Source organism: Hyla sarda, chromosome 1, assembly GCF_029499605.1.
Source record: "Hyla sarda isolate aHylSar1 chromosome 1, aHylSar1.hap1, whole genome shotgun sequence".
Classification (NCBI taxonomy): domain Eukaryota; kingdom Metazoa; phylum Chordata; class Amphibia; order Anura; family Hylidae; genus Hyla; species Hyla sarda.
In genome coordinates, this window is record NC_079189.1 from 287,838,822 (window position 1) to 287,861,804 (window position 22,983).

General features: G+C 41.6%; 1 protein-coding gene across 5 annotated transcripts in view; it reads left to right on the plus strand.

The window, feature by feature from the left end:
• The window catches only part of CRTC1 (CREB regulated transcription coactivator 1), a 205,479-nt gene that overhangs the window by 24,200 nt on the left and 158,296 nt on the right, over window positions 1–22,983 (plus strand). For 4 of the 5 annotated variants that reach the window (XM_056574780.1, XM_056574751.1, XM_056574761.1 and 1 more), the window contains exon 2: window positions 15,307–15,423. The exons of the other annotated variant lie outside the window; for it this stretch is intronic. In XM_056574780.1, the coding sequence (XP_056430755.1) occupies window positions 15,307–15,423 (117 nt within the window). The remainder of the gene's footprint in view (window positions 1–15,306; window positions 15,424–22,983) is intronic. 5 annotated transcript variants of the gene reach the window in all.

Below are 22,983 nucleotides of genomic sequence, written 5' to 3' on the forward strand. Positions count from 1 at the left end.
TATAGTGCAAGTAAAACAGTTTATTTGCTGTCATTCCGACTACACAATGGCCCTCATTTACTATTGCAAACCCGACATTTAATGTCGGGCTGTGCGCCAGATTCTGCGCCTGAATTTGCACCAGAATTGGAAAAACCCAGACAAACTCTCCATTTTGCTAAGAAAACCCGACAAAGGGGGGTGGCTGTCTGGAAAGGGGTGTGGTCACCGAAAAGGGGAGTGTTCCCCACATTTTCATTAAAAAAAAAAACAAGATATTTACTAAGGTTTCCACAGAAAATGTGGCAGATTTCAGCTGAGGAAAACCAGACAGATCATGTGTAAAAAAAAAAAAAAATTGGAGGGAAACCTTAGTAAATACCATTGAAAATTAATTGTAGGAAATTAAAACCCACAAAGAAACCTACACTCCATTCTTAGTAAATAAGGACCAATATATGCTGTAAATACTTTTCCACTGCATCCCTCTTCATGACTGCACCAAAATGGAGGCTGCTCCTCCCATCACTGTTGGGACAGGAAATAGAGAGGCTTAAAAAGGGCCCCTCTCTAAACACACCCCAGTGTTTTTCCTGTCCCTACAGGGATAGGGATGAGAGGGATGCGCGGAAAAGTGCGGCCCCTGTTGGTCTTCTTCCTCCGGTCAAGATTCCCCCCCAGGCTAGTACCCTAACCCTGGGGGTCACCTGTCCTGCGAATCTGTCGTCCCCAAACCAGCACGGCTGCTTGGGGGGGGGGGGGGGGGCTCTGCAGGTGGCTGAGCGGCTGCGCGTCTCTTAAGGCTTCTGCGTCCTAAGCTGGCCTGTAACGGTAGGCCTTGCTCACATGTGAAATGCCACTGCGGTTTGCTTGCCTCAACATGCGCTCAGACAATGCCAACCCTGCAGACGTCTAAAACTGAGTACGGTGGTTTTCTACCTATTCCCCTTCTTGCCACTGTGTATTTCTGGGGTCTCGCTGTCCCTTTTTTTGTAAGGGTTCAAGGAGCCTCTAAGGAGGGAGAAAGGAGATACGAGGGAGCCAACAGTTGTGCAATGTGCTGTATTCCTCTGCTTAGCAAGTATAGGTGCTAAATAAGTAACCCCTGTGTGGGCCATAGTAATGAGAAGTCTGCTAGGATGCAAGACATTAGACCTTGATTAAGGAGGAGATTTGCTCCTCTGGCTGGAAACGCTCCTTTATCAATCAGGCCCTAGTGCTGGGACCTAAAATCTCCTTGGGCTGTGTTTACAAACAGATTTCATCCATAATTCATTGACTTCAGTGGACTCTGCTGAGGAGTTCTGCAAAATCTATAGAATTGGTTCAATGTTTTTTGCAGAATCTGGAATGCAGACTTTCTGCAGCTGAAAATTTGCTGTGTGAATTCTCCTCCATGGTAACTTTATGTAGCAGCATTTCCAAGTTGAATTTTCTCAGAATTTTGTTGTGTGAACATAGCCCTAGAGTCCTCTTCTGATTATGACGACATCCCTGTTGCTGCTGGTGTATCCTCAGTTAGTATTGGGAGAAGGGAACGGAGGACGCTGACCCAGAATGGTTATGGTACTATTCGGACTCAGATAAAATAGACTCCCTTTTGTCCACAGTCCGTAATACTATGGATATTGAGGAGGAGGTTCAATCCCGCTCAATTCAAGATGAAATGTCAGCACAGTGGCTCAGTGCTTAACACTGTCTTGTAGTTCTGGGATTCTGGGCAGATCCCACCATGGACAACATCTGCAAGAAGTTTTCATCTTCTCCCTGTGTTTTTGGGATAACCTACTGATAAGCGGTGAATTAAGATGAAAATGTACATCTTTCCTTTAGGGTCTATTCACACGTACAGTATTCTGCGCATATTTGATGCGCAGGATTTTCTGATGCAGATTTCAATGTAAACTGAATAACTTGAAATCCTGCACATCAAATCTGCGCATCAAATCTACGCAGAATACTATACGTGTGAATAGACCCTTAAAGATGTCTTCCCTACTTAAAGGGCCCTATGGACCATAGGTCAGAAGGGTTACTTTGAGGTTATAGGAGACAAGTTATCTCCATTTAAGCTAACATCTGTAGCAAGAGCAATATTCACTTGCGCCACATGGGGACAAATGTAGAAGGGTACCCCAAGGATCAGATTTCTAATATTAGAATCCTTTTCCCTTTTGAATTTGGCATCAATGGGGCACTTTTATCATTGTTGGTGTGAGGTAGTAAATATTTTACCCCTGTTAGGCTAAGTTTGCTAAGTTTCTACTTTTTTTTTTTAATTAAATTTTTTAATTTTGTTTAAACGCCAAGAAAACGCCAATTCTGGCTAAAACATGACTTTTTTTTCGGCCCAAAAAATGCTGCGGCCAGATGTTGGCTATAAATCAATGAGAAATCACAAAATTCTTATTCCACTTGGCGTTTTTCACTTTGGCGGTTTTTTTCTGCTTTTGGCGTATTTTCAGCTCCTTTGGCGGTTTTCCAAAATCGCAGCATGTTGAGCCACTGGCTTTTTATTTTTTATTAATTTTTTTGTCAAAATTGTGGCGTTTTTCTCCCATTGAAGTCTATGGGAGTGAAAAAAACGCCAAGAAAAACAATATGTGGGTTTTAACTTTGGGGTTTTTGCATGCGGTTTTTATTCTTGTTTGGACTTTAGCGATCCAAAAATGTCACGGAGATACCTTTTTTAATAAAATTTCGTAGGGTACAATTAAAAAATAAATAAATAAAAAAGATACAGTAGTGAAGGAAAATATTGTATTGAACGAAATGTATCTTTTTTATAACAAAATTTTGATTAATTTTTAAAACGGAGATCAATTTATGTGGGTGGGGACCTAAAATTATAGCCGACAATAATAAAAATGTAGTGTGTGTGTTTCACTTTTTTTCTTTATATATATTTTTTTGTTAGTACTACTACTCCCAGCATGGAACATACTGTTCCATGATGGGAGTAGTAGTACCTGTACTAAGACAGATCGCCCGTTGCGATCCTCCTGTATAATGTATAGATGCGGCCGGCTGCCCGTTCTTCTATGGTCCCCTGCACTGCCGTATATATACACCTATTCGTATTTCCCGCAGAGTGCTGTGATTGGCTAGATGGTTCCAGCCAATCACAGCTCTCTGTGGGAAACAGGAATATGTGTGTGTGTGTGTGTGTGTGTGTGTGTGTGTATATATATATATATATATATATATATATAATACACACACACGGCAGTGCAGGGGACCATAGAAGACCGGCCGGCCGCATCTATACATTATACAGGAGGATCACAGCGGGTGTCAGGAGTGACATCCGCTGTGATCTTTTCTTAACTGCAGGTACTACTGCTCCCAACATGGAGCACACTCCATGCTGGGAGCTGCAGTACCTGCATTATTAGACAGATCGCAGCGGGTGTCAGAAGTTACACTTGCTGTGATCTGTTTATTAATGCAGATACTACAGCTCCCAGCATAGAGCAGTGTGCTCCATGTTGGGAGTAGGAGTACCTGCATGTAAGAATAGATCACAGCGGTATCACTACTGACACCTGCTGTGATCGTCCTTTCTCCTGCGCTCGCATCTCTGCACTATATGCCGGCCACTCACTCATATTTCCCTCAGAGAGCGGTGATTGGCTGCAACCATCCGGCCAATCCCCACACTGGGCAGAAAATATGAATGAGTGATGTTCTATTCACATCACTGGCCGGAGTATAGTGCAGAGACTAGAGCGCTGTATAGAGCCGCTCCACATCTCTGCTATATTATGTACGATCGCATTGGGTGTCACGATATGTCTATTAGTACAGGTACTACTACTCCCATCATGGAACAGTCTGTTCCATGCTGGGAGTAGTAGTACTACCTAAATAATGTACCCAACAAATTTTCGGTACCCCCAAAAAAATGGCCAAGGTGCAGTTTCCACACAAATGAAAAAGCGTCAGAAAAAAACACCAGGCGCAGGAAATTGCAATGGCGTTTTTTCAGGCATTTTTTTCATGCGTTTTTTTCAACCCAAAAAACACAGGATGAAAAAACAAGTAGAAACTTAGCCTTAGGGTGCATGCACACCACGTTTTTGCTATACAGATCCTGTATACGGTTTAAAGTTAAAAACCGTACGGAACCGTATAGAAAACCGTATGCATAGACTTAACATTGTAAACCGTATGTCAAACGCATCTTCCGGTTAAGTCCGTTTTGCAACCTATACGGTTTTCTGTTTTATTTACCTGTACCCAAAACCGTAGTCTTCCATGTTTTTATTTGTCCGGGTGAAAAACCGTATTAAACCGTATACATTTTTTTTTAACATGGGAGTCAATGGGAACTGTACAGTTCCATATGTTCCATATACACACCATATGTGCGTACGGTTCCATCCGGTTTTCACCATACGGTTTTTGACTTTGCACAGTTTTTTTTTCTCAATCAAAGAAGTGCAACTTTATTCAAAATGGAATGAAAAGTTAAAAATGTATAATTTTTTTTCTTAAAAAAAAAAACAGATGCAACCGGACATAATTTTTCAAACCGTATACGGTTTTTAACCATATACAGGTTGAAATTTGTACAAACGTTTTGATACGTTTTAAATCAAAAAGCTGACATGGGAACTGTATTGCAAAAATGTGGTGTGTATGCACCCTTAACTTGGTGTATTTGCACATGTGCTCCAAATTTACCAAACAGGTGCAGGGGACTTGGTAAATTTTGCTCAATTTTAGAAACCAGTGAGCTGCACAGATTGGTGTAAGCTTTGTGTTCTGGCAACAATTGCCCACACAGATTCTGCAGGGAAAGGGAAGTCGGGGCTCTGGAATTGCCTCTAGGGGAATAAAGGGAATAATTTTATTCTGAATCCCAAAATTAACTCCGTCCCTGCTTCCAACAGGGGTTAAAAATATTATTTTCTTTTTAGTCTTCTACCCCTCCCCAACAATTTTTAGGTCAAGGCTCAGCAAAAGTTCGGGGGTGGCAGGTAAATCGGGAAAAGTCAAGTCTAGATCCCTGCACCTGCAAAGTTTTCCTTGGAAGCTCTCTAGATTTGTTGCCCAGAAGAGATCTCTGGCTTCTATTTGGGAATGCATGAGGATCCTAGGCCTCATGACTTTCTGTGTACAGGCAGTTGCCTGGAGTCAAGCTCACTCCAGACCCTTGCAGGTGAATCTCCTCTCCCATTGGGACAAAAGTCAGTCGTCCCTAATGTGATTCCTATCTCCTTGGTCACCAAGAGATCTCTGGATTGGTGGCAGTACAGGAGGAATCTCGCCGTAGGAGCAGTTGGTCCCACTCCCCTGTAATGACGTTAACTACAGACGCATGCAGTACCAGTTAGGGAGCAGTTTCCCAGTGAGGCACAGTTTAGGGAACCTGGCTTATGCCCCCCCCCCCTTTTTTATTTTTATTCCAACTGGCCTGAGGAAGATAAAGAAATGGAAAGTGATACTAGTAGCTCCGGCCTGGTCCAAGTGGAACTGGCTCCGTCTGTTAGAGACCCTAGCTATTGCCCCTTCTCTCCCGCTTCCGGTCAGACCAGATCTTCTACCCCAGGTTCCCCTATTGTTTCCAGAAGTAGGCAGACTCCGCCTCGTGGCAGGGATCCTGAGTGTTGGATCCTGAGCAGTGGATCCTGAAAGAAAAGGGGCTTTCAGATCCTGTCATCTCCACAATTCAGTCAGGGAGTTTCTGTGTACGCTAGAACCTGGCATAAATTTAAATTTCTGGTTGAAGGATAGACCCTTTGATATAGACCATCTTTACATTCCTCTTATCTTAGAGTTCTTGCAGGAAGGTCTACAAAAGGGTCTTAGTTGTAGCACTATTAAGGTGCAGGTAACAGCGCTATCTAATTTTCTAGGGTTATCTCTAGCTGAGGATAAACTAGTTAAACATATTTTTTTAAGGGGGCCAGTGTCATCAAACCCAGGTCCAGACCTTCAACACCTAGCTGGGATCTCAATGTTGTTCTATCAGGTTTAACCAAAAGCCCCTCTGAGCCTGTCTCTGTTACTGAAATTTTATTTTATTTAATGGAAGCTGCTTAAATCTGCTTATAGAAGCTTTTTAGAAGTTTATAAATCAGAAGGGAAAGATTTTCCTATTTCAGTTAAAGCATACTCTACAAGAGCAATTTCTTCATCATGGGCCGAAAAAGCAGACTCCTCTCCTGATCGGATCTGCAGGGTGGCGACGTAGTCAAGTCTCTATACACCTATTAGAAAAAGACAAAAAAGAGAGGGACCGCGCCTCGTGTATTACCCAAGACAATGGGGTGGGACTGAAGGAGTGGATGGATTGCACCAGCCTTGCGGATGGCGGCTCACCTTACTGAAATAAAACTGCACTTATCACCCCTGAATCGAGGTAAAATGGTAGTAGTTGGGATGGAGGTGAACTGCAAAGCCTGAAGGGTCACAGGGATGGAGTGTCCAGTCCTGTTGAGTATAGTGGGTAAGGGAAGAAAATGACCCATGCATCAGGTGCTGTTCGGGTTTCCAATATAAATGAGATCCAGATCCAAGTGTAGCATTAAAGTATCATGAGGCACTACGTTTATTTGGCACACCAATGACGCGTTTCGGAGGTGGCACCCACCTTCCTCAGATTGGCATGAGGAAGGAGCCAATCTGAGGAAGGAGGGTGCCACCTCCGAAATGCGTCATTGGTGTGCCAAATAAACGTAGTGCCTCATGATACTTTAATGCTACACTGGATCTGGATCTCATTTCTATTGGAAATCTGAACAGCGCCTGATGCATGGGTCATTTTCTTCCCTTACCCGCTAAGTCACCATACATTTATCCATCATTACAGGTTGGGCGTATTGGCCGATAAGGACTGCTCTTTGGACGCAAGGTCCTGCAGGCCATGGTCCCTCCCTAGAGCTACTTATCTGGTATGGCTCCATTTTGGTGCCGTCATAAAGAGGGATGCAGTAGAAAAAGGGAATTATTTCCTACCGTTAATTCGGTTTCCACTAATCCTTCATAACAGCGCTACCGTAACTCCCACCCTATTTTGTTGGTGTTGGATTCGTTATGTCTCACATCCTGGTAGTAATTTGAAAAGCACTGGGGTGTGTTGGGGAGGGGCCCTTTATAACCCTCTCTATTTCCTGTCCCAACAGTGATGGGAAAATCAACCTCCATTTTGGTGCCGTCATGAAGGATTAGTGGAAACCAAATTAACGGTAGGCAATAATTCCCTTTTTTGTATTGGTTTCACCAAGCACTGTTAGCTCACAAGATTGAGAACACAATCTCTACAGGCATAGGTGCCACACGAGTGATCGAGCATATGAGAAGTCATCATGATGATAATGAGAATTTACTACCTTTCACTGCGCACTGATGCGCTTGGGGCTCTCGGCCTGAATGACCGAAATTAACTATATTGCCTTCTTGATGGTTTATCATAATAGACTTAATTGCTTTTTTTTTTTTTTTTAAATATATATATATATATATATATATATATATATGTTGTCTGTTTTTCTTCGGTGCCCTATTGTTTTTATGCAGATTTTGTTTTTTAAAACTAAAATCTTTGCAACATAAGGCCAGAGGAGGCGGGATACCACAAAACAGTCTGTTGCCAGTTTATCTTGGCTCCGGCCGGAGCTGTTTCTTTTGCGGGACTTTTTCAATTTGGGGAAACAAACCGAATTCTGCAACATTTCAGGAGGCGCCCAGGAGGCTTGGCTCCACCCATTAAATTGACTTATTTATTGTCTGTGACTCCACATCCAAGTGGGAGTCACAGACAATGGATATGTAAATTGTGTTGGCAGAGCCCTGCCTCCTGTGCGCAAATTCCCTGAATTTAGCAGAGGATCTTCTGGGGGACATATCTCAAGACCTACTGCAGATATTTAAGTAAGTGACCTCACATTGGACTCATGTTCGCCCACACTATAACCCAGGTTATTGGGTTTAGTGTGGGTGAACAGGCTGACAGTTTCTCATTTATTTCTAACTTTTTATTTTAATTTTTTTATGTTACCTTCCACAAAGCCATATGAGGGCTTTTTTTGTTTTGTTTTTCTTGTAACTCACATTTTACCATGAATTATATGGCACAATAAAAATATTATTTGTGGGGGAAATAAAAAAAGAAACACATTTTATTATGCTTTAATAGGGTTCTCCGGTGAAAAATCTTTTTTTTTTTTTTTTTTTCTCTAATCAATATGCAGAGACCAAATGCATTACAAAAATGAACCTTTACTTGCCTTTCGCCTGTTGTCACTGTTCAGGCCCCCGGTGTCATCCTCTTCCTGGTTCTGGTGCCCAACCACTGGCTAAGTTGGGACACATCTGCGACCAGCAATTTGTTGAGCCGCACTGTGCCGTGTTGGACACCAGAGCCTGGGACAGTGATTCCGGAAGGTAAGGTTTACCTTCAGTGAGCCACAGAAGGTAAGGTTTTTTTTTTTTTGCATTCAATCTGAACCTATTGATTGGGATTTTTTTCTTTTCTTGCCAAAGTACACCTTTAAATAGGTATACCCTATTTTGACCCCCAAAACTTTATTTATATATATATATATATATATATATATATATATATATATATATATATTCCTGACTGAGAGCCGAGGACCTGTCACGGAGATTGCATTGGGTCCCAGCGGTCAGACCCTCTGCCATCAGCTTCTTATCCCCTATCATATGTGATAGAAAAATTTTGTCTGGAGTTCTTCTTTGCTGTGATGAGCATTGATCACGGTACCTAAAAGGCTAACGTCAGACTTCTGCATGACCACTAATGTTCTCAATAGCGGTGAGTCCCAACTGCTTATAGTAGCAGTCACTCTAATTCACCACATGCCAATGATACCACATAGGGGAGTAACTTTAATTTTTATTATAATAAATATATATACACACACATACACTTTTAAAACTTTTAAAAGCCATCCTTAGATTGCTTACAATGATAAATGCAATGATCTTGCATTGCATAAGTACGTGATACCGGTGCTCTGCTAGTACAATCTGCCTGTAGAGTGTACATGAGACAGGTGCCTTCATTCGGCACCTATCGTCACCCCACAATTGCATCTTAGAGTACCTGTCATTTTATCCTCTGCATGCTGTGATCATTGATTGTGGCATGTAGAGGGTTAAACTGCCGGCATCACACTAACTGCTGCTGCTGGCAGTTGTAGTCAGGTATCGAGTGTAAGTGTGCATTCACACCATGTTTCCGAGATTTGGCTACTGGATCCGGCTGAGAAATTTTTAAACTGGATACTCCCATATCTCAGCCGAATCTGTGCCGAATCTCATTTATTTAAATGCGCCATAGTGACTCCGGTTGGCTCATTTTTGCCCTGTATGCGACTTTTGGCGTATGCTACGGTTTTCAGTCCAGCCATAAAACCGGATACTAAGCAGATATTAGACGACCGGAGTCACTATCTGACTCTGGTCAGCACATTTAAATGAGCACTGTCAGATACCAAAACTTTTTATATGTTGTACATCTTGGCAAAACATTAACCTTTCTAATATACCTTGTGGCTTATAAAATCATGGCTTTGTCCAAGCTGAAGCACAGGCTTGCACAAAGTCTAGTAAGTGAGGGTGGGCTATCACTCAGGAAGGGCCATCGGCCAGGAGAGGGCACAGGGGAGGGCCATCGGCCAGGAGAGGGCACAGGGGAGGGCCATCGGCCAGGAGAGGGCACATGTCAGCAGTGCCATGTATTAATGTGCTGATAAGACTATTCTATATGCAAATTGGTTGCAAGTAGTCATTCAGGCACCAGCTTCTCTGAACTTGTCACAGTGCCCCACGTAATTATACTACTTGAGGTTTTATATAGCCCCCTCTCTGTGCCAGGGATTGTTGAGAGCAGGAGAGGTTTCCTATGGGGATTTGCTCCTACTCTGGACAGTTCCTGATACGGACAGAGGTGGCAACAGAGAGCTTAGTGACTGGAAAGATTACATGACCTTGTTCAGAGTCTACAGCAGCTAAGTACTGGAAGACTTTATTTTATTTTAATTTTTTTTAAATAGAAGAAATTTACCAATTTGTTTTGGTATCTGTATGTAATTGTAACTTGAAAAAGAAATCAATACCCCTTTAAAAGTTCTGTAAAAGCAGTATACAGTCATGGCTGTAATTATTGGCACCCCTGAAATTTTTCAAGAAAACAAAGTATTTCTCACAGAAAAAGATTGCAATAACACATGTTTTTCTATACACATGTTTATTCCCTTTGTGTGTATTGGAACTAAACCAAAAAAGAAGGAAAAAAACAAATTGGACATAATGTCACGCCAAGGTAAAAAAAATGGTCTGGGCAAAATTATTGGCACCCTTTCAAAATTGTGGATAAATAAGGTTATTTCAATTCAGACAGGCGACTTGAGCCGATCCGGGCCAATGGGGTCACTGGTGACCCGATCGCCTGGAATATAAGAGTGATCGGAGCTGTCAGAGACCATCCTAAAGGATAGGAGCGAGGTGGCAGTGTTGCCACCTCCTCCTATCCCCTTCCATTGGTCGTTCAGAACAACCACCTATGGCGGGAGGGGTTAGAGTTTATTTCCCCGGCTCTTCCCGCCGATCAAAATCCGGGCAGAGCGGGGGGTAGCATGGCCGACTTACCCGGAATGGCGGCGTCATCATTGGAGCGGCGGCCGGAAAGTGCGGCGGTGGTGATGGCTTTAGTGAAGATCGCAGTAAGTAATCTTCACTGTGGCCTTCTAAAAGCTGTAAAACTACAACTCCCAGCATGCCCAGACATCCAAAGGCTGTCTGGGCATGCTGGGAGTTATAGTTTTGCAACATCTGGATCTCCACAGTTTGGAGACTACTGTGTAGTGGTCTCTAAACTGTAGTCTTTCAGATGTTGCCGAACTACAACTCCCAGCATGCCTGGACAGTCTGGGCATGCTTGGAGTTGTATTTTTGCAACATCAGGATGGCTACAGTTTGGAGACCACTACTTAGCGGTCTACAAACTGTTCTTCCCCAGTTGTTGCATAACTACAGCTCCTAGCATGCCCAGACTGTCCAGGCATGCTGGGAGTTATAGTTCTGCAACGTCTGAAGGGCCAGATATTGCAGAACTACACGCCCAGCATCCCTGACTGTCTGGCCATGCTGGGAATTGTAGTTTTGCAACAGCTGTAGGCACACTAGTTGGGAAACTGAGCTAGGGTCGGTTTCCTAACTCAGTGATTCCAACCAATGTGCCTCAAGCTGTTGCAAAATTACAACTCCCAGAATGCACTGAAAGACCGTACATGCTGGGAGTTGTAGTTTTGCAACAGCTAGAGGCACACGGGTTGGAATCACTGAGCTAGAGTCTGTTTCTTAACTCAGTGGTTCCCCATCAGTGTGCCGACAGCAGTGCATTCTGGGAGTTGTAGTTTTGCCACAGTTGAAGGTTTGGGGCGCCCCCTCCCATGTGAATGTACAGGGTAAATTCACACAGGCGGGTTTACAGTGGGTTTCCTTCTACAAGTTTGAGCTGTGGCAAATTTTCCGCCGCAGCTCAAACTCCCAGCGGAAAGCTCACTGTGAACCCAACCATGTGAATGTACCCTAAAAACACTACACTACGCTAACACAAAATAAAGAGTAAAACACTACATATACACCCCCTTACACGTCCACCCCTCCCCCCTAATAAAAATGGAAAACGTCTCATACAGCATTGACTGTCCTGGCAGGGTGGGAGTCTTGCAACAGCTGGAGGCACTCTGTTTGGGAAACACTGCTGTAGGGTTTTGGTGGAGACAAGCCCCATCTTTGTATCCGGGTCCACCCCTATTGCAAATTCTTCATTTAGACCTCAAATGTGCATGGCGCTCTCACTTCAGAGCCCTGTCATATTTCCAGGCAACAGTTTAGTGCCACATATAAGGGTATTTCCATACTCGGGAGACATTGCACTACAAATTTTGGGGGGATTTTTCTCTTTTTACCCTTTATGAAATGGTAAAGTTGGGGGCTACACCAGCATGTTAGTGTAAAAAATGTTTACATTTTTACACTAACATGCTGGTGTTGCCTTATACTTTTCATTTTCACAAGAGGTTAAAGGAGAAAAAGACCCCCAAATTCTATAACTCAATTTCTTCAGAGTACAGAAATACCCCATATGTGGGCGTTTGCACCGGGTTAGAGTCGGCACCCGGTACCAACAAGTTAGAATTTTAAAACGCACCTATTGGTACCTACTGGAGATGAAAGAGGAAGGAGCCAAACTGAACAGGGCACCCTGCTGCAGCTCAAAAAGGGTAGTACCCAGGCCCCCTCTTCCAGGCTGCTGTATAGCTAGACAGGGGATTAAAGTAATGTTTAACAAATGTCATGAGTAAGGGTCTGGGTAGGGGTTTTAATTGCATATATTTTTTACTTTCTGCTTTGCGAGCAATTTTATTTTTTTATTTTTTATTTTTTTAACTGTAAGGGTATGATCACTATGGAATCGCTGTCCAGAGATATTCTGTATTGGAGATTTAGTTTGAAATTCTTCAATGCTAGGACTGTGCAGACCTGAACCTTTACCATTGATGGCAATGCAGTTCACACATAATTCCGCCAAAAGAATGAACATTTTTCACTAATGAAATTCTGTAGTGTGAAATGCGTCGGCAACAAACTCGTTCACACCAATGCTAGATTAGTGCAGCAGAACACCGCGCAGAAAATCTGTAGTGTGAATATACTGTAAATCTTGCTTTAAGGAACAAGTGCTGGACAAATTCTTCTTAACCATTTTATTAGCAGACCAGACACAATGGGGGGATTTATCAAAGTTGTCTATTTCCTGCATCAATATAGACCAATCTACAGAGGGATAGGCCGGTCTATTGTGCACTTAATTTATCTAAAGCCTCACGGCTCTTTATAAATTCTGCGCACGGACTTAGGGATCTACGGTTTAGACTGTATTTAAACCTGCTCCAGTATGGTCTGACATTTCAGTGTATCTTTGCCCGATGCAAATTTTCCCTGAAAAGTCGCAATTGATAAATTCAGCACCAATGCATTTTTCCATCTAATAGCCTAGAATGCATAATGTACTAAAAATCCAAGAAAAACAAAAAAATCGTATTTAGATTGCGACTTTCTGTGTGACAATTTTAGATGGGAAAAACCAGTCTAAATCCTTTGATAATTCCCCCCCCCCCCCCCCCCCCCCAATGTGACATAGTATTGATTTTCTGATACTGCTGGCATTGTGTAATACTGTAGGAAGGCACATAGGTTATTACTATAATGGGAATAGAGTGACTACATTAAGAAAAGTTCTATGTCCTCCAATGGCTGTATTTGGGGATATATGTTAGTAATACTGTAATAATCTTCCTGATGCTCCCAAGTTTTAAGTGAGTTCCTCCCCCTAAGGCCGCGTTTACAAGGCATAAAATCTGCATATCTGCGAGAATTCTGCATCCTAACTACGCAGTTTTTTTTTTTTTTTTTATCATTTGCAGAATTTGTGTGAAATGTTCCGCATGATTCTGCAACTTAGTAAAAGATAGACTTTATTTAATAGAACTGTCAAAGTTTGTCCAGTTACCGTGTGAATTCTGCACAAATTTGGTAGAAATCAAGCCCATTTGACTTAATGGGATTCTTCAGCCGAAGTCCAGAAAAATATAAGACCAGACGCCCGCTGTGCATCTTGCCAAAAGAAAATGCAGGAAGATTGTGTGCTGGCGCCTCTTCACTAAATAGGCTGCTGGGGGCACGTAGGATGGACAACTAGGGAATGTGCTGCCCCTCCTATCTGGCCACAGGTAAAAAAAAAACAGGGATGGGGGGTATAGTCCTTACAAGGGAAAAAAAAGAAAATTATGTTTAAAATTTATACATTTTTAAATATAAAAAGCTACTCGTCTGAGCCTCCACATATCTCAGCACCTAGCCAACCCCACAAACTCTCAACACACAGAAGACCTTCAGTACGATCCCTTCCCCCATTAACTCCCTCCCTAATCTAACTTTTAATCAGATAAAAATGACCATAGTGGAGAAGAAGATAATTTATCTTCTTCTCCACTATGGTTATTTTTATCTGATTTAGTCGATTAATCGAAACAATATTCCGCCAATTAATGCATTATAAAAATAATCGTTACTGGCAGCCCTTCTATATTCTAGTTGCAGTAAGCATTTTATGACTGTACATTTGTTCTTGAGGGTTAAATGCTAGATATCGTAGATTTAAGATTTTTGTAAAATGTTACTTTATATGCATTTAATTACATTTTCTTGACTTTCTTGAATCGTGACGCTCAACTGTTTTTGGTTCTTTCTTTTTTTTTTTTGGCAAACTATATTGATCAAAGTTTATTTTAATGGAATGTCCAGAGAATGATCTTTTGTATGTTTTAATTGTGTTTAAAATGTGCTCACCTGATGCCTGTCCCCACTGCTCAGTACTTCAGAGAGTGATTGCTGAAGGAAGTCCCCAATGAGCCCAGTACGTTTCTCTGAGCTTAGAGGGCATTTCGGATGTATTGACAGGAGGCCGGAGTGTGCCAAGCACTGAGGGGGATTTATCACAACCTGTGTAGAAGAATGGTGCAGATGCCATAGCTACCAATCGGATTGCTTCTTTCATGTTAAAAAGGCCTCTGAAAAACAAAAGCAATCTGGTTACTATAGGCAACTGTACCACTCCCCTGCACAGGTTTTGACAAATCTCCCCCTATGTATTTTTTTCCACTGTGAGAACAGTTAGAATTCTCCAGGCAGCACCTTGTTTAGTTATTAATTTCTTACAATGCTTTGCCTGTCATTGCTGTGCCCTTTTCTTTATTAAGGGCTCAATTCTTCAGTCGCTGTACAGTGATTTAGTCCTTAAATCAGGAAATGTATTGGGGTTAACCAAAGGTTGTCCCTTCTGATCTATGCACAAGATTCATCTTCATTTCTTTTACTTTCAGTCATCTTGTGCTGATGAAACACATTGCCAGAGGCTGCTGCAGACAAGTGGCTTCTCCCCACTCGGAGGGCTGGCCGAGCCAGGCTCAGGCAACACTATAGTGCTCCTTTCCCAAGCACACCTAAGGATGTTAATGTACTGTACACTATTAGGTTTAGAATTCTAAATAATTCTAGGAAATACATTAACCATATAAAATATAAACAATATACAATATAATGTGCACTACATCTTTTTTTTTTTTTTTTTATTAAAGATTAGTAGAGATATGAAAATATATCTAAATTGGATCTCATATGTTAAATACGCAAAGATTGTTATCCTGTAGGATAGAATTCAGTCGTGTGAAATAGCATTTGATTTAAATGCTCACTGCACTTTCAAGTGATGAATGTCACTTTTAGTTACAGCTACAGAAGACCCAATATTTGCAGTTGGGACAGAACCGCGGGCAGTACTATGGAGGGTCTCTGCCAAACGTCAATCAGATTGGGAACAGTGCTATTGACCTGCCTTTTCAGGTGAGTATTTCCATCTGTGTCTGTATGTCCATGGGAAATTGGCTAGTTTTCTTGGTTTCTGTCCAAATTGTATCATCCAGTATTGCATTTCTTTTTACAATTAAGGTATAACCATTCAGTTATTTCTATAAACTCTTCCACAACAATGCATAGGTATAAACAGCCATTTGGAGCCCCCTGTACTTGATGAACAGCTGCCCTTATGTACTGACTTTTACAAACTATGCTATCACCCTTTGTGGGTGGACTCTGAAGGCATTTAAAAAACTTTTTACATTAAAATACTGAAATATATTTTCCTAAGTTCAGCACCCCCCTCCCCCCCCCCCCCAATATCATGCCCTCAGATAGGGTACCTGAAGGAGTAGCTTTACAGAATATTTTATGGGATTTCAGGATTAGAAAAACAGAGCTGCTTTCTTCTTACAACTCTGTTCTGTTAATTTTAATGGAACTAAGCTGCAATACCACATACAAACTTACTTAACACACATACAAGTGGTAATCATCTCATCTCATTGCCTCCTCTGTAACTCGGCAGGGATAACGCCAATCCCTCTGTAAAATCCGAAGTAATGGAAGAGAAGTCCAGGGCAGGCTCGATGCTAAATTCTTTAACTATCATGCAGACATGGACAATGTACAAAGTGACTAGTTTCTTAACATTTCTCGTATGGGCAAGTGGAAGGTTAAGAGTCTGGATCAGGTGTTACCGGTTACTTGTCTGGGAATCCTTCCTCTATTCCTCCCCTTCTCCATGTAAAAGATCTATTCACATTAAATTGTTGCATGTCTTAGGCTGCATACCATGGCCGAAATGTCTTACTTTGTACATTGTCCATGTTTGCATGATCCTTTTTATATAAAGAATTTAACATCAAGCCTGCACTGGACTTCTCTTCCATTACTTTGAAACTTACCTAACTGTCATTAAAGGATTGAGTGGGTGAGTGTTCATAGGAATCTTTGTCTTTGAGAACAGGCCCATGTAAAAGAGCCATCGATCAGCCGACGAATTAGCAAATGTTCGTCGGCCTGTCTTATAGGATCCTAAGGGTGCAACACTGATAAAAGAAATGTAAAGTATAAGTAAAGTATTGTATAATGTTTAATAAACTTATATATATACACATACACACACAGTGTCATGGCTGTAAATGTTGTCACCCCTGAAAACTTTCAAGAAAATGAAGTATTTCTCACAGAAAAGGATTGCAGTAACACATGTTTTGCTATACACATATTTATTCCCTTTGTATGTATTGGAACTAAACAAAAAAAGGAGGAAAAAAAGCAAAATGGACATAATGTCACACCAAACTCCAAAAATGGGCTGGAAAATATTATTGGCACCCTTAACTTAATATTGGTTGCACACCCTTTGGAAAAATAACTGAAATCTATCGCTTCCTATAACAATCAATAAGCTTCTTAAACCTCTCAGCCGGAATGTTGGACCACTCTTCCTTTGCAAACTGCTCCAGGTCTCTCTTATTGGAAGGGCGCCTTTTCCCAACAGCATTTTTTAAGGTCTCTCCACAGGTGTTCAATAGAATTTAGATCTGGACTCATCGCTGGAGAGTTCTGAAGTCACCAGCACTTTGTTGCCATCCATTTCTGGGTGCTTTTTGATGTATGTTTGGGGTCATTGTCCTGCTGGAAGACCCAAGATCTCGGACGCAAACCCAGCTTTCTGACACTGGGCTGTACAGTGCAACCCAAAATCCATTGGTAATCCTCAGATTTTATGATTCCTTGCCCACATTCAAGACACCCAGTGCCAGAGGCAGCAAAACAACCCCAAAACATCATTGAACCTCCACCATATTTCACTGTAGGTACTGTGTTCTTTTTTTTTTTTGTAGGCCTCATTCCGTTTTCGCTAAACAGTAGAACGTTGTGCTTTACCAAAAAGCTCTATCTTGGTCTCATCTGTCCACAAGGCATTTTCCCAGAAAGATTTTGGCTTGCTCAAGTTCATACTCAAGTTCATTTTGGCAAAATGTAGTCTTGCTTTTTAATGTAGTCTTGCTCCTGGGTCTCCTGCCATAGTGTTTTGTTTCATTTAAATGTCGACGGATAGCTCGCACTGACACTGATGCTCCCTGAGCCTGCAGGACAGCCTGAATATCTTTGGAACTTGTTTGGGGCTGCTTATCTGCCATCCGTACTATCTTGCATTGAGACATTTCATACATTTTTCTCTTCTGTCCACACCCAGGGAGATTAGCTACAGTGCCATGGGTTGCAAACTTCTTGATAATATTGTGCATTGTGGACAAAGGCATATCTAGATCTCTGGAGATGGACTTATAACATTGAGATTGTTTATATTTTTCCACAATTTTGGTTCTCAAGCCTCAGACAGTTCTCTCCTCTTCTTTTTGTTGTCCATGCTTAGTGTGGCACACACAGACACACAATGCAAAGACTAAGTGAACTTTTTCTGCCCCCATCTCCCCCCCCCCCCCAAAAGTGGGAAGGGAATGAGTGTGCGTGCGAGTGAAGTGCAGGGGAGGTTGCTAAGCTTACCTGCTCCTGGGTCTGTATGGTGAAGTGCTCCGCTGCCCCGTTCTTTCATCCTCTTTACTGCCGCTGTCCCGGTTTCCTGTCCGCATAATGGAGTCTTATGGAGGAGCATGTGACACACACGTCACTCCCCTGCGCCCAGCGTAATGCTACGGAGGAAGCAGAGTGACGTGTGTGTCACATGCTCCTCCATAAACACCATTATGCGGACATCAGAAAGGGCAGCGGTAGTGATATACCGGTAAGCAACTACAAGGGGGGTTCTGCTGGCCACAAGGGGGCTTTGGTTCAGAATTTTTTTTTCTTGTTCTCCTCCTCTAAAACCTAGGTGCGTCTTATAGTCAGGTGCGTCTTATGGAGTGAAAAATACGGTGTGTGTGTGTATATGTATGTGTATATATGTGTGTATGTATATATATATATATATATATATATATATATATATATATATATATATGTATATATTATATATAATATATATTATATTGTATATTGCCCTCACCTGTTACTTGCCCCAGGTGAGTTTAAAGGAGCATCACATGCTTGAAATAATCTTATTTATCCACAATTTTGAAAGGGTTCCAATAATTTTGGCCAGCCCATTTTTGGAGTTTGGTGTGACATTATGTCCAATTTGCTTTTTTTCCTCCCTTTTTTGGTTTAGTTCCAATACTTCATTTTCTTGATAAATTTCAGGGGTGCCAACATTTACGGCCATGACTGTATGTATGTATATACTTAAAGCGTAACAAAAAACAAAAAAAAAAACAGAAGATGCACTTTGGCTGATGTCCTTAACATGTCCCTTATACAGCTGTTGTTCTTGTGCGCAGTTGTCTCATGGCTCTATTGTGCATGAATCAATCATAGTGCACAGGGCCTTCATCTGTACAACTATACCCATATGAGAGAGTTTTAACACATGGTCGAATTATGATGTCTTCTAATCCTGTTAAAGATCAGTTAAAATATTCTCATCATATGCAATTGTGTGCTTTACTATTGCATGTGTGGTATAAATCTTTTGCAGCGGCCATCTTTGTAGGAAGTGTTAATATCTCAAGTGTCTCCCTTACAATGGCTAGTTAGGGCACATGGATGTCATATAGAGGGTTCTGATCCATTAGCTTGAAGGGGTTGGTTGTCCAGCTAAATTTTTCTCCTGTGACAACAGCTGGTAAGCACGTGGAAAAAAATGTTTCCTGCTGAGAGCTTTCAGGTTCAGAAGCAAAATGCCATAGGCTCAGGTCCTGCCTCAACCATTGTTTCTGGGGAGGAAGGGAAGTGTTTTTTATTTTTAATTAAAAACATTTTTCTCCTTGTTCTTTTACCACTTCCCAGGGCAGAATTATATAAAAAATAAATAAATCTGTTGGTAAAACCCCACTCCCACAGCACTATAGCCGGGTTCAGATTGGTTAAAATGACGGCTGGGGGTATTCGTCTCCTCTATGCCACAGAATCACACATCTTCTTGTACGGTCTGCCTTATTCAGATTTATAAGCAGAACGACTATAGTACGGAACTGTACATGCAAATAAGGACGCAGGGTTTTTTGCATTTTCGTTTTTTACTCATCAACTTCCAAAAATCATAGTGCTTTTAATTTTGCAGCTACAAACCCATATGTGGGCTTATTTTTTGTGCTACCAATTGTACTTTATAAAGACATAATTTCACCGCAAAATTTACGGTGAAACGAGAAAAAAATTGTTTCTGTTTGCTGGTCCATACGGTTACAAGGATTTATATAGATTTTATTTTACTACTTAAAAAAAAAATTATAACTACAAAATTAGTATGTGTAAAATTGTCATCTTCTGACCCCTATAACTTTTTTTTTTTTCCCCCCCGTATACCGGGATATATGAGGGCTCACTTTTTGCGCCGTGATCTGAAGATTTTATTCGTACCATTTTTGTTTTGATGGGACTTTTTGATAACTTTTTATACAAAGTGACAAAAAATATGCAATTTTGGACTTTTTTTTTTTTATGTATACGCCATTGACAGTGCGGTTTAATTAACATTATGTTTTTATAGTTCGGACATTTACACACGCGGCGATACCACATATGTTTATTTTTATTTACGTTTTTTTATGGGAAAGGGGGGTGATTCAAACTTTTATTAGGGAAGGTGTTAAATCACATTTATTAATTTTATTATTTTTTTTTTTTACTTTGCAATGTTATAGCCCCCATAGGGACTATAACATGCAATACCTTGATTGCAGACACTTATCAATGCTATGCCATAGCATTGCATTGATCAGTGTTATCTGTGCTCTGCTGCTCCAGCCTGGATCTCAGGCATGGAGCAGCAGAGTGACGATCGGACGGTGGAAGACAAGGTAAGAAGCCTCCTGTTGTCCTTTCAGCTGTTAGGGATGCCGCGATTTCACCGCAGCGGCCCACTGAGCTAACCACTTTGATCGCCACGTCTAAAGGGTTAAAAAGGTACTCCGGTGCTTAGACCTCTTATCCCCTATCCAAAGGATAGGGGATAAGATGCCTGACCGTGGGAGTGCCGCTGCTGGGGACCCCCATGATCTTGCACGCGGCACCCCGTTTGTAATCAGTCCCCGGAGCGTGTTCGCTCCGGGTCTGATTACGGGCGACCACAGGGCGGGCGGCATGTGACGTCAAGCCTGCGCCACCCGTGTGACCTCAGGCGCCGCCCCTCAATGCAAGCCTACGGGAGGGGGCGTGATAGGGAATAAGATGTCTAAGCACCGGAGTACCCCTTTAATACCGGACATCAGCTCGATCGGCAATGTCCGTTATTAGCTGCGGATCCTGGCTGCTGATAGCAACCGGGGCCTGCCGGGTATGAAGCGTAAATATACGCTCGTGGTCGTTAAGGGGTTAAAGTGTACCTTGCATTAGCAAAAGCTTTTTACATAATGTAGAAAATAATATATGGTATTTCTATTTGTTATATACATTGGTTAGAAAATTTGTATGTTTTAGTCTCTGCAGCTATTGGGTGTTGGTGGACAAGCAGGGCTCTGTGCAGTGAGGCTCTATGACATGCTCCTGTCTCGAACAGCAGGATGATTGACAAGCCAGGAGCCTGCACAGAGCCCTACTTGTCCTGCCCTCACTTTCTTTAGTCTCCTCACAGAGACACATAGTCAATTAGTGCATAAGACAGCATTTTTTCACCAAAAAATCTACACCTTTTAATATACATATAACATTTCCTACATTGTATAAAAAGTTTTTGCTAACGACAAAAAAGTCCAGTAGATAAAAGCCCCATCCCATATTAAATTTTTTTTGAATCAACCCACTTTTCCCATTTTACAAATAATAAAAAAATGCATGAGCTCTCATACAGACCCGTATGCATAAAAGGAGAGGTTAGAATAGGGAAAATATAAACATGCATACACTTTAAGCATTTTGTAAACTTTAATTTTTTATTATAGTAGTACAGAAAAAATGTCAAAATGTAATATGGGTATTGTTTAAAACATATTGACCAACATAATAAAGATACTGGTAATACTGTAAAGTGCGCTGCATAAAAACATCAAATTTGCAGCATCAAATATGTGCAGGATACTGTACGTGTGAATAGCCTCTAACATAATGGCGCAGGGGGCCCTACTTGATCCCTACCTGATAAAGGGACATACCTACCTGAAGGGGGACTACCTACTTAAACGGAATACTGTAGTGCAAAATCCCCATAAGTGATAGATCGCGGGGGTCTGACCACTGGGACAACCCCCCAACTCTTGGATGAGGCCCCAGCAGACGGCATGAAGGGAATGTTCCGTCCCTGCATGACACGGCTGCTGAAATGCCCCCTCCATGTATCTACGGGATACATGGGGGCGGGGGGCGTGTCAGTCGCTACATCATGTGGAAAAGACCCCATTCCTGCCGGGGCCCCTTACAAAAGATCGGGGGGGGGGGGGGGAGGGGTTTCCCAGCAGTCACGATCAGTTATTTTTTTCACTGCAGTATTCCATTAATGGGGCGGACTTACTTATCAGGGACCCTATCCACCTAATGGGGTGACATACTGGTCTGCCCATCAAGTTTTTATTGATAAAATACCTTATTTACATACTATTTGGGTTAAAATTATTTTTTACCAGGACAGGTGGATTTTTATGAGGGACAAGTAGATTCTGCTCCGTTTTAGTCCCTTGGACAAGTATTTTTTTTTAAATTTCCACACCCCTGTATATAATCTGCAGTATTAATAGGTTCCCTTGTAAGAATTTTTTATATCAAGTAGTGGACGAAGAATATGTATGTAATCTAGAAGCATCTGGTCTCTTTAGTATACATTTGAACTCAAAGTTCTCTGCAGTAGAATATAAACTGCTATCATGAAAGTACTACAATCCAATCTCAATATTAAGATTAATGAAAACTCAATTTTACCATACAGGATTATACAATATCATCCACATTTAAATGAGCTAATTTAATCAAATAAGAAACCTGTGTATTTTTTTCTGACATTATCCATAATTGTACTTCAAGATGAAGGAACAAAGATTTCATCCAGGAATCCATGGAAATGCTTATTGTTGTTAGAGATGAGCGAACTTACAGTAAATTCGATTCATCACGAACTTCACAGCTCGGCGTTTGCTGACTTTTCCTGCATAAATTAGTTCAGCTTTCCGGTGCTCCGGTGGTCTGGAAAAGGTGGATACAGTCCTAGGAAAGAGTCTCCTAGGACAGTATCCACCTTTTCCAGCCCACCGGAGCACCTGAAAGCTGAACTAATTTATGCAGGAAAAGTCATCAACTGCCGAGCCGAGAAGTTCGTGACGAATTGAATTTACTGTAAGTTCGCTCATCTCTAATTGTTGTAGCCAGTGATCAGAGAAGAGAGGACTATGGGAATGTAATCTTTTCGTGACTTTTAAGAGTTTTGCCCCTCAGATAGCTTTTAGGACGAGATAGTCTCCTTCTCTGCCTTTCCTTCTTCTGTGACGTGATGAACAGTGTCAGATTCTCATCTTGTAGTGAGATCAAATCCCTTTTTTAGTTCCAATTTGT